This window comes from Alosa pseudoharengus, unplaced genomic scaffold (genome assembly GCF_046254945.1).
Source record: "Alosa pseudoharengus isolate Yale_2024_CS ecotype anadromous, Long Island Sound unplaced genomic scaffold, YU_APseudo_1.1 YU_APseudo_1.1_scf_24, whole genome shotgun sequence".
In the NCBI taxonomy this organism is placed as follows: domain Eukaryota; kingdom Metazoa; phylum Chordata; class Actinopteri; order Clupeiformes; family Clupeidae; genus Alosa; species Alosa pseudoharengus.
In genome coordinates, this window is record NW_027468689.1 from 18,877,849 (window position 1) to 18,890,367 (window position 12,519).

The 12,519-nt window shown below is 42.0% G+C and overlaps 1 protein-coding gene across 1 annotated transcript in view; it reads right to left on the bottom strand.

Annotated features, from left to right (window-relative positions):
* LOC143141988 (protein Wnt-6-like) overlaps positions 1-10,288 on the bottom strand; it is a 13,480-nt gene extending 3,192 nt beyond the window's left edge. Inside the window, exons 1-2 of the mRNA XM_076302675.1 lie at positions 10,212-10,288; positions 6,402-6,622 (exon numbers count right to left, since the gene is read on the bottom strand). Coding sequence (XP_076158790.1) covers positions 6,402-6,622; positions 10,212-10,288 — 298 coding nt within the window. The remainder of the gene's footprint in view (positions 1-6,401; positions 6,623-10,211) is intronic.
* Positions 10,289-12,519: the final 2,231 nt, after the last annotated feature.

A 12,519-nucleotide genomic window follows, 5' to 3' on the forward strand; every position in this document is an offset into this window, starting at 1 on the left:
ATTCAACAGTGACTTATACTGTCTGTTGTTTAACACCTTGACCTTTAGAGGGCACTGTAAGCAAATGTCTAAGGAATGCAAACACAAACCAGATGGTCAATGGCTTAAAAATGGCTTAAAAAGACTTTTCTACAGTTTCATCCGTGCTACCGGGAAAACTGACTCATGGGATGTCACCGTGTCTGTCTCGCCTCTCTGGAGCCTTTTGTGCCTGTGAGTAGAGCCTCACTGATCTCTGGTAGCAATCAGCAGCCAGGTAGCAGCAACGCAATGTCATCAATCATGGATTCAGAAATCAGCACAGTCAGGCTGAGGCATACGTGCTGCAGCAGCCGTTTTGATGAACACCACACATTAAAGACAGATGTGCTCTGGAGACGCCAGACAGTCACCACCCACACACAGACAGTCACACACACACACACACACACACACACACACACACACACGGTGCACACACACACACCTTGGACAACACCTTTAGGGTCAATCATCTCCTCTCCACCCATTCTCTCCTCCACTCCTCTCCTATCTATCTATCTATCTATCTATCTATCTATCTATCTACAGCAGGGGAAATAAGTATTGAATGCGTCAACATTTTCTTTCAGTATGTATATTTCCAACATGAAATTTTCACCAGACATTAGTATTAACTCAAATCCACACTTCCAAATCCAAACATTTAAGTCCATAAATAAAGTTATGATATTGCTTTGAGTGATCGTAACATCACTTTTTGGACACGCAAGGTATCTAAATCACTAAAGAAGACTGGTAACCATAGTTCCATTAGGTACAGATGCACTAAACATTACACAGCTGATGAGTTTAAAGAAAGGCTTTCCGGGAGGGATTGGTCAGATGTTTTAGGAAGCAATGATGTTGATGGGGCTTGGGCTTTGTTCAAACAGCACTTTATAGCTGCTCTTGATAATGCTGCACCAACGAAGGAAACCAGAATTAAGTGCAATTTGGATGACTTCTAACATTCTGGATCTCATTAGACAACGTGATAAATGGTTTAGAAAGTTTAAGAGGTCAACTTTGTCTTGTGATTATGATAAATACATATACTTTCGTAATCAGGCTAATTAAAAGGTACAGAAAACAAAGTCTGAATTTTATGCTGATGCTATTACTGCGAATTCACAGTAATTACTCAACTCACAAAGCTATGGAAAGTTTTCACTGATATGGACTCCAAAGGAAAATCTAAATCTAAATCTGCTAATATTGGATTAGTCATTGAGGATAAGATGACTTTTGACAAACAGCAGGTTGCTTGCCATTTTAATACTTTTTTTACAACAGTTGTTGCTACCAGTCTGGTTGATATGTTGTCAAGTGTGTCAGGTAGATATGGCCCACCTTTTATATACTCCTTTTATAAAAACACACGTTAGTCCAGATATTTTTTAGATTGGCCCTGTCTCAGAGGAGAGGGTGAGAATGTGTCTATCCACATTGTCAATTACAGTAATAAAGCCACTAGACAGGACCTTATTCCATCCAGATTTCTGAGCGATGATGCCAATGTAACTTCTAGGGTACTCACTCATATAATAAATTTATCTTTAAGTCAGGGTATCTTTCCAAGCGACATGAGAAAAATAGCAGATCAGATGTTGGTAATTATAGGCCTGTATCAATTCCGACAGCCATATCATGAGCATCATAATTATGATTATCTTATTTTTTGATTAATATTGGGATTATTTAACACGATTTTTCGATGATTTTGGACACATCGTTCATTTGTAAAACGAGCGCATTGGTGCAAAACAGAATGCCGCAAATTAATTGTTATATTTCAATTTTGTTGTTTTCATTATCGTTGGAAGTCATAATTGATGATTAATCAATTAATTCGATTAATTACACAGCCATATTCTATCTATCTATCTATCTATCTATCTATCTATCTATCTATCTATCTATCTATCCATTCACCTCTATTCCATTCCCAGATACTGCATCAGCATTAGGCTTGGTGTGTGTTTATTAATGATAAATGTGTCTAATTCGACCCCTAAAGGGGCACATTCCCCACATGTCTCTGTCTGGTGCTGTCTGGGCCTGTCTGAGAGAGAGGGAGAGGGAGGAGGCTTAGGAGGGCTACTGCACGTGAGGTGCTTTTTACTGTATGCGGCTCAGTCACCCTGCACTCCGGAGTCTTGCAGGTGTTTATGGTATACTAATGCGACTAAAGACAATGATCCAGTTTCAAGTCTCTTTCTCTTAGCTTACATGTGTGGCTTAAGTAGATTGGGTATCAGTAAGTGTATGATTAATATGCAAACATACACATTCGGAAATCAGCACCCATAGGCATAGATGCTTCAGCAGCCGTTTTGATAAACACCACACATTAAAGACAGATGTGCTCTGGAGACGTCAGCCAGTCACTACCCACACACAGACAGTCACACACAAACACACACACACACGTGCACAGTGCACTCACACACACACACACCTTGGACAACACCCTTAGGGTGTGCCAATAATCAAGGCGCAGGCAGCTTGATGACCTGTAAGAATGTGTCTGCCATTAACTGTAATTGCAGTATTCTGCTGTTCATCACTCATTATGCCTAAAATATATATGCCTGTGGCTGTGAGCATGAAAGCTGTAGTTTTGCTGCTTTTCACTGTAATTTAGGCCAATGTGTGACATGAGATGGATGAGCAAAAAATCCAAGAGTCCAAGACTTTCATAATTTGTTTAAACATTTGTCAGTGCTTCAGTGTATACCTTTTTCCTGATGGGCAGGGCATTGATTTCAGCATTTGAACTGACCTTGCATGTTGAAAATTCCCATGAATCTTTCAGTTTTCTAACTACCTTTGAAAGTAGCTAATCTTGTTAAGTGTGGTGTCCTTTCCTCCTGAAGTCCCACTGTGTATAACTAGGGTAATATCCATGTCAAAAATCAATGTATTTCACCCGGACAGTCCTTCAGAAGCACTTTTAGGTGGCAAAATCAGAAAATTAGTTAAGTACTGGGCTGATCATGTTAAAATCAAAAGTTGGTTGAAAGACACTCAAGGGGCAAAACATCAGCTCAGATTTGCAGGTGGGTCTCAAAAAATTAGAATATCGTGGAAAAAATCATTTTTCCATCTGTTATTTCAAAAAGTGGCTCTTTCATATGTTCTAGATTCATTACATATAAGTGAAACATTTTGATGATTACAGCTTACAGCTCATGAAAACCAAAAATGAGTATCTCAGAAAATTAGAATGAAGTTCTAAGAGGAATGAGGATAGAAATGTGTCCTGAGCCTTAGTTTGGTTCAGTAAACACAACCGCAATCATGGGAAAGACTGCAGACTTGATAGTTGTCCAGAAGGCACTCATTGACACCCCCCACAAGAAGGGTAAGTCACAGAAGGTGGGCAGGGTGTTCACAGAGTGCTGTATGAAAGCATATTTGTGGGAAGTTAACTGGAAGGGAAGAGTGTGGTAGGAAAAGGTGTGCAATCAACAGGGATGACAGTCTATTCAAGAACTTGGGGGAACTTCACAGGGAGTGGACTGTCATCTGCTGGTGTCGGTCCACTGTGCTTTATCAAGTCCAAAGTCAATGCAGCCTTCTATCAGGAGATTTTAGAGAACTTTATGTTTCCATCTGCTGACAAGTTTCATGGAGATGCTGATTTCATTTTCCAGCACCTGCGCACAGTGCCAAAACTGCTAGTAACTGGTTTGCTTACCATAATTACTGTGCTTGATTGGCCAGACAACTCTGAACTCTGGTCTGATCTGAACCCCATAGAGAATCTATGGGGTATTGTCAAGAGGAAAATGAGAGACAGCAGACCCAACAATACAGACAACCTTAAGGCAAAGCAACCTGGGATTCCATAACACCTCAGCAGTGCCACAGCTGATTGCCTCCATACTGCACCACATTGATGCAGTAATTTGTGCGAAAGCAAATGGTCGACATTTGTGTATTATAACCTCTTTATTCTAACATTTTGAGAGACTCATTTTTGGGGTTTTCATGAGCTGTAAGCCATAATAATCAAGATTAAAACTAAAAATTGCTTGAAATATCTCACTTTATATCTGATGAATCTAAAATATATGAAAGATTTACTTTTTGAAAAAAAGTAGGAGGGGGGGGGGGGGGTTAACTTTTCCACGATATTCTAATTTTATGAGACCCACCGACTGTAACCCTTCTCTCATGAAGAGCTCCTCTCTGTGGCAGATAGTGGTACTACACACCTTCTCAGCTCTTTTACACTCACCGTGTGTGTGATGGGTGCAACAGCAGTCTGTGTGTGATCGCAGGCCTGCACGCTCTGTCCTCACCTATTCCCTCAGCCAGCTCTGTGTGCCTTACTATGACCTGAGGGGGCGCTGGCGAGTATCCCAAACTCTGGGGCTGTTGAGAAGGACCTGACTAAGCTGTGAGTAAATCGGGAGTATGGGGGCCACCCGGACTCCCCCTTCAACACCCCCCCTCCGCCCCCCCCCACCACACACACACACATTCTGAAACCACCACCCCTGTCCCCCGCACGCTAAGTCATTGTGTCAGCAAGGCCTGCTCTGTGAGCTCCAAAGAAAATTATTTTTCTGGGAATTATGCTGGATTATGTTCCTGAACGTGTGGTAGCGTGTGAGTGAGTGAGGCAGTGTAGAAGGAGCTGTGTGTGCATGTGTGTGTGTGTGTGTATGTGTGTGTGTTTTTTTTTCTTTCTTTCTCCTTGTGGTCAAGACCAGGAGTTTGGCTGACTCCTCAAACGGTGAAGACATGCGGGATACAAGAAAACACGAGGAAGTCCACATAGAAAAGATGATTTAACATTGTAAATCAGGGGTGTAGTGGTAAAATAAGAGGTGGGTAAACTATGAATCCTGTGATTACGGTAAGGTGGACTATGCCATGCATAAAAAAGGCATTCAGAACATGTTTGATGATGGTGGATGTTATTGACCAATGTTTATAACAATACCGGTGATATTAAATGGTTCCTGTTGATAAGTGTACATATTGTGAATGTGGATAATACAGTATGATTCTTGAATGTTAAATCTTTGAGCAGTCGATAAACTCAAATAAATGGTGGATAAACTTTATTTCTGACATTTCAGAGGTGGATAAACTGTTTACTTGTGTTTAGTCTTCACTAGCCCTGTCATTAATCACCACTCTGATAAGCCCACTCAACAAAATGGACTTCACTTTGTAAGCCTATAGCCACATTGTAAGCCTAAACATGGAGACAATAATTGGTAACACTTTACTTGACAGTATCGACATAAGAGTGACATGACACTGTCATGAATACATGACAATGTCATGACACATGAACCCTAACCCTAACCCTAACCTCTAACCCTATCCATAACCCTAACTCTAACCCTAATCCTAACCCTAATTTGTTATGACAAAAACCGAATGACACTTAATGACAGCGTTAAACGTTTATGACTTGTTTATGACACATTCATGACAGTGTCATGTCACTCTTATGTCGATACTGTCAAGTAAAGTGTAACCCAATAATTTCCAGAAAGCCCTGATGTGTAATTCTATCGTATATTACTGTTTTGTCTGGGCTTTTAATTTATTCACAGTAAGCAAATCCATGTAATCAGATAGTCTCTCTTCATCCATTTACCAAAATGGAACTCACTAATGTGAGTGAGTGAGTGAATGTGAAATGACCACATAGCTCATGTCTACTTCTATGTCTTCTTTAGTCATATGCCAAAAAATAAAATGATAATATGTACATACATGCATCATGGCCAGAAGATGCCTCACATGTCATTTCATACCTTGATTGGCCATATCATTTTATCCATTCACTCATTAATCAATTTCTTTCATTTCAATACATGTTTCTTGTACTTGGAACTTGGCAACTAACATAACAAACCCGTTTAGAAATCATTTGGATAGTTAAATGACCATCATTGACATTGACACTACCTTGCAACGTTGACATTGAGACTATCGTCGCTGAAAGAGCGCGGTGAAATTGGCTGGACGTTTGATATTCCGTTGCGGAGCGGAAAGAGAAGTGAGAAACAAGGAACTTGTTTTAAATCGTGTTTCTTACCTTGTAACATCCACATTGTTCTGCCGAACTTATGCTAGCTTAAACAAATCCATGTGCTTTATCCTTACCTTTTTCCACAGTTTTAAATAGCATAATGCCCAATTTCTCCAGCAGAGGGGGAAATAGCTAATGCTGCCAAATTTCCCTTTAAAATCCCAAAATAGGTAGGGGATTTCCCACAGGAAGCCAATCGACAACCAAGCCTATTTATTGTCAAAAATAATAAAATAACAATCAGGTGAGTCTTTTACTTGACTACGTTATCTGGTTTTATGTCTTCACTGTCCTTCGTTTCTCTTCCTGTGCCCCTCACCTTGTTGTAGAATCTTGGCCAGGCTCTTGCTTTGGTTGGTGCAGTTCCACCGGTGCTGGTGAAACTGATGCTGGCACTCTCGCATGCCCATGCGGGCGCCCTTGACCACCTCCTGCACAATCTCCGGCTGAGATTGGCACAGCTCGGCGTGCTTGCCCCCCACACGCCTGGTCTTTCTGCATATGCTGTTGTGGTCCATGACCAAAGGGCTACCCAACACCCTGAGAGACAGAGAGAGAGGGAGAGAGGGGGGGGGGAGTGAGAGAGAAAGATCTCTGATTGATCCACTTTAAACTCTATGCTGTTGTTGTTGGTTATTAATTAGGAGTTATTATGTGTACGGCATTTACTTGAACTCAACTGCAAACCAATAAAGATGCAAACCAATAAAGATGCTTTGACATTGACTATGCATGATACAAGGAGAGAGAGAAAAAGAGCAAGAGAGAGAGAGAGAAGGAGAGGGAGAGAGATAAGCAGATCAAGACAAATCAAGAAGAGAGATTAAAAGAGAGATAGACAGACCAAAACAAATGGAGAGATAGAGAAAAGAAAGGAGAGAGTGAGAGCAACAAGAAAGAGAGAGGAAGGATGGAGCGAAATAAAAACACATGATATGTCTTTCATTGTTCAGGACTGATTTCTTTGGCACCATTGAAATCACATGGGCAATCCCATCTTTGAATTTGAATCTGAGACGGAGAAAAATATATCAAGGGGGGGTAAGAAAAACAGGGGAGGAGAAAGAAATTCAGATAAGGAGCGAGATTTACAGAGAGGTCACCACGTGTGTCAAATGAAAAGGGTAATCATACAGTACACATACACACAAACACCCGCACACACACTCACACACACACACACACACACACACACACACACACACAATCACACACACACACACACACACACACACACACACACACACACACACACACACACACACACACACACACACTCACAAACACACACCCAAGTAATCAGCCCAACTGATCAGAAATGGATTTTCCTGCTACATCAGGTGACAGGACAGCTGTAGTCAGCTGATGGCCAAAATCACACTGATGTCATCATGAGATTCCACACACACACATATACAAAAACACACACATACACACACACACCATCTCTCCCCTAGCTCCTGGAAGAAGACAGCAACTGACGTCAGCACCGCACACAGAGGAGGAGCCCCCCCAAGAGCACATACAGTACACACACACGCACACACACACACACACACACACACACACACACACACACACACACACACACACACACACACACATATATACATACACACACACACACACCCTCCAGGACCCAGCATGAGTGCACACACACTGCACTGCTGATCGAGGTGGAGTCCTCCCAGGAGCCAACATTAGCTAGCCCCCTCTTTAGTCATCTGTCACGGTGAACTTGGGGGAACTGTAGAGTGAAACAATGACTTAACACTGCATCAATACTGCTGGAGTTCACCTTGAACTTTATTGCACAGAGAGAGAGAGAGAGAGAGATGCACACTGTTCTTGGACCTGCAGCCAAAACAGACAGTCACCCAACCTCTATGAATCGAACCTCTGTTATCAAAGTGTGTATTGTCTGATAAAGTACTGAGGGTTGGACGGCGTACAGTGTGGAAAACTACCCATGAGTGAGTAAGTGAGTGAGTGAGCAAGAGAGCATGCTGTGGTTTTTGTTCGAGAGAATCCCTTGGAACCTATTTGCTATGGCCTTATTATTGGTATTAGCACAATAGCAGGACTAATCACGGTTGAAGTTATTGGTTTAGCATGTGTGAAAAAAAAAACTGAGCTCACGCTGGGTGGCTTTTGACGAAAACCTCCTACAAGTCATGCTGCACTGATGATCTGTTTTAGTGTATGAATACTTGTGACTCAAGACCTGGAAACAACCAAAATAAAACTTTCTTTCCACCTCTCAGCACTAATATCTGATGTCTGGATATGGGTGCATTGTGTTGTTCAGAAAGTCCCCCCTCCACACCTTGAAGGCACACAGGATTCTACAAATGTGTACCCATAAAATATGAAAATGTAAAATATGTAGATAGTTTAAAATCATTCTCAAGACGCCCATGTCTGTCTATGTGATAACAGAATTCTGAACAGAATCTTAGTGGAATTGTGCTGAGACCTTTTCAAGTAATCATGAAGGTAGCCTAGACACATGGTGATGGTAGCCTAGACACATGGTGAACAGAAATGCCAGTTTGACCAGAACAGCTGAATATTCAAGCCGAGGGGTCCCCTGTACTGACAAACTATCAACTATAAATCCAGATGTTTCAGTTTTACACACATGTCCCAGAAATGTCCTGATTTGAACTCTAGTTAACAAGGCTAAAATGCACTGTAAAAAATGATTAGCACACTCAGCATAACCCAGTCAAGCCAACTTGTCGCTTTCACTCTGTTTTGTCTCTGTTTATTACAGGTAAACTTGACACCACTTTTTTACAACATGTATCTAAAGCTATGACCACAAATTGTGACAGCGAGCTCTACTGTATTCTCTCTGTTCTGGTCTTATTGTGCAATGATACCTGATGCACCTTTAATCCAGATGCTGTCACTTTGGATGCCATACCCTGACACAGAACATGCTGGATATTGATCCCAATTAACATAAAAGACACTGAAAAAATATTCCTCTTCCTCTCAAAAGAAAATATTCCTCTTCCTCTCAAAAGTGGGACTAACAAAAGTAAAAACCTCATAAGACATGTAAATAAGAGTTAATTTGAGCTAATCAACTACAGTAGTCAATCATTAAGGGTGAAGTGTAATGACTTTAGTATGGATGTGTTTGTGGATATGGTCACAAACTTGCAAGCCTGCAATATTGCACAAGTTAGCCTTAAAATCAGGTATCAGGAAGGCTTTTTGACAGTCTTTGGTAATTCCCTTTAATAATGTGTGTGAAGTTGACATGCTTCCATGCGTTGTCATATGAGCCCCAGGCTCCATCAATGGCCAACTGTAATGTGAAAGCTGACTCTTATGTTTGATAGTATGCAAATGAAAGCCAGTGAGAGCTGAGTCACATTCAGTGCACTTCTTCAGCCTGTGCCAAAAGGGGGCTTGTTAGGCTTGCAGGGCTGTACGACGCCTTGAGGTGACGGAGCATGCTTCTCTGAGGAATTCTCTGAGCTGTCATCCTGATGAGTTATGTTTTACGATGACACACACACACACACACACACACACACACACACACACACACACACACACACGGCTCTCCTACCAGAAAACACCTCACAGTAGTGTGGATCAGATTGTGACAGATCCATGACAAACTGAGACATGGGCCACATGTGGGCCAGGCAAATTAGAAACAGTCTACACCCAGTCTGTTGGCCTTTGTCACTTGGACCCTTCTTGTGTTTCTCATTTTCCTTCACCAGCATTAGTCATTAGTCACTCTCTCCATCTCTCACTCTCTTCCTCTCTCTCTCTCTCAACCCCTCTGACCAAACCTGTTCTCTTCGCTGCATTCAAACTTGTAGATCCTGAACCTAGAGCCATAAATTCTGCCATTTACATAGGTGAGCTAACCACCTCACAGCTCACCAACAGATTTTTAGAACAATCAAAGCTGAGGTTAATGCTACTACTTGTCACACCACAAAACTTTTCTAACTTTGTTTACGTTGTCATGATGTTTTGCCATTCTGCCCCCGCCCGCCTTTATACTTGTAAAAGTTCAAATGAACATGAACAATATGACTAATTTAGTCTATGATATGAAATATATGAAATGTCTCATCAACTACAGAGCATGGCTTACCACCACAAGCGGAGAATGCTGACTGGACTCAGGAGGATGAAGGCCAGAGTGAGATTGATCCGTGACAGGAGCATCATCCGGAGGTATGTTTGTCCTCTCCGACTGCGCACCTAGCAGTTCAGAGACGAGAGTCGGCCTTGTACACCTGCCGGAAAATTGTACGCCGTCCTATTAATGGACATCTGTTAGACGCAAAATTAGTTCCAGCTCATAGCGAAGACGCACTTAACCGCTATAAGCAGTGGCAGATGTTTCCGTATGTCTTTCCGTGCTCATACGAGCATCTGCTTACTTACACGCGCCCCTCACTGAACGTCCGATCCAACTCAGGAAAGTGTAAAATATTTACACTCGGATGTGACACGCACTTCACATCAACGGCTCCCAAAATTCCTGAGTCTTCGAGCTATCACTCTGAAACCCCATACAGCAGGCGCGCAGCCAATACCTGCCGACTGAAATGACCGAGTAGCCAACTCCTTCTCCAGTTAATAAGCTATGAAAAGTTTAAAGAGAGGCGACCAGCTCAGTGCTTTGAAAAAGTATCGGCTCGAACTCGGTGGTGTTCTATCTGACCAGCAATCTCCTCGGTGGTCCTCGGCATCTGAAGTTCTACGCGCGCCCCATGAGCGTCAAGTATGTGTGGTTTGAATCTCGCACGCGTATGACTCTTCCTCATTCCTCCCATCAGAGCACATACCTCCAGCTCTCATCAAAACTCGCTCAGCCTCAGTCTGTCTTTGTTGACGCTCTATTGCTAGGGTCCCCGTGAAACCCTCTCTCTGTCACTCAGAAGGCTGGGTTATTTGGAGACGGAGAGGGTTTAAGACGAAACGTAGCCCAACAAGAACAAAGATAAATATTTCATAAATGTTCTGTTTGGAGAACTGAGATGGGAGCTTGACAGGGGCCATCGTGAGATCACTGAAAAGCCTTCACTACAGACTTGGGGGGCCTCGCCAAACAATGCATTTGTGAAAACAGGCATCCAAGCAATGGTCTTTTCTAGTCGTTTTTATTAAACAAAACTATTATTTGAGCTTGTTTTCCTTTTATTTCCTCGGTGTTCTTAGGTCTTACTTTTAGATTTGTGTCATGATATCCCTGTGTCCACTTGATGTGTTTTTCATAAAGTGCGCAATAGTTTATATTGACCTTGGCAATAGCTTTCGCCTCCTGGCTATGTCAGTGTCCCAGGTTATCAAGCGGCACTAATCCGTGAAAAGCTCTTGAAGTCAACGGGAATGAAAGTCAAATCCCTGTGCCAAACGTTGGTATTTTTCATGAAATTGGGGATGAGGGAGAGAAGTGGGAATTCATTTATCCCAATACCCTGCATAAACAATGTGCAATTCTCTCTCTCTCTCTCTCTCTCTCTCTCTTCCAGTTTAGTCAAGAAAGGATAGACCTACTATGTTTATTGCATCTAGATATTGTGTCTATTTAATAGGCTGCAATTTCACCGAAACGTCATAATGCTGTGTCAAATATGCAAAATCAACTCACTTCTGGGCCATAAGTTTAATGTGCATATGTATCTAAAACGAGAGGATTTGAATAATGCCTGGTTACTAAAAATAACAAATAATGCAGACCCACAAGCGGTATATTAAATTACATGTACTGTATATGCCCATACTATGACAGGTTAAAACCTTGGGACGTGTTGCTTTCCTCTGTTTCACAAGGTCTAGTCTGAGGCTTAATTTAAAATCTCTCCTAATCTAATATGCGCTACATAACCTAATTTTATTGATGGAATTCAAACTCTGAGGTCAGTTTTTTATGTGGTGAAGGAAATTCAACAAAATCTGACCATGTCACAACATGTGTATTATGATTATTACAATTGTCAAAAGATCTCTCTCTCTCTCTCTCTCTCTCTCTCTCTCTCTCTCTCTCTCTCTCTCTCTCTCTCTCTCTCTCTCTCTCTCTGTGGGTGGGTGTGTGTGTGTGCAATGCCAGATCTGCAAGGCCTACAGAAAATACAGCTTTTATTAGTACCAGTGTCATGGAAGTGTCAATATCACCTGTGAGTGCGGTTGTATGCACCCCCCTCTCTCTCCTCTCCTTCTCTCTCTGCTGTGCGTGTGTGTGTCGGGGGGGGGGGGGGGGGGGCAATTATTAAAACATCCAGGTGTTTCTTTAAAGTTTTGTTCACTGCACTTCATGTATTGTACAGCACCCTTTCAACATCAAGCCAAATGTGTAACCCATGACAGGGATAAACAGAGTGGGAATGTTCCCCCTTCTAAAACAAACCAAAGTCTTCTCTTAGGATGCCCTCAATAAAATCAATCCTACGCTT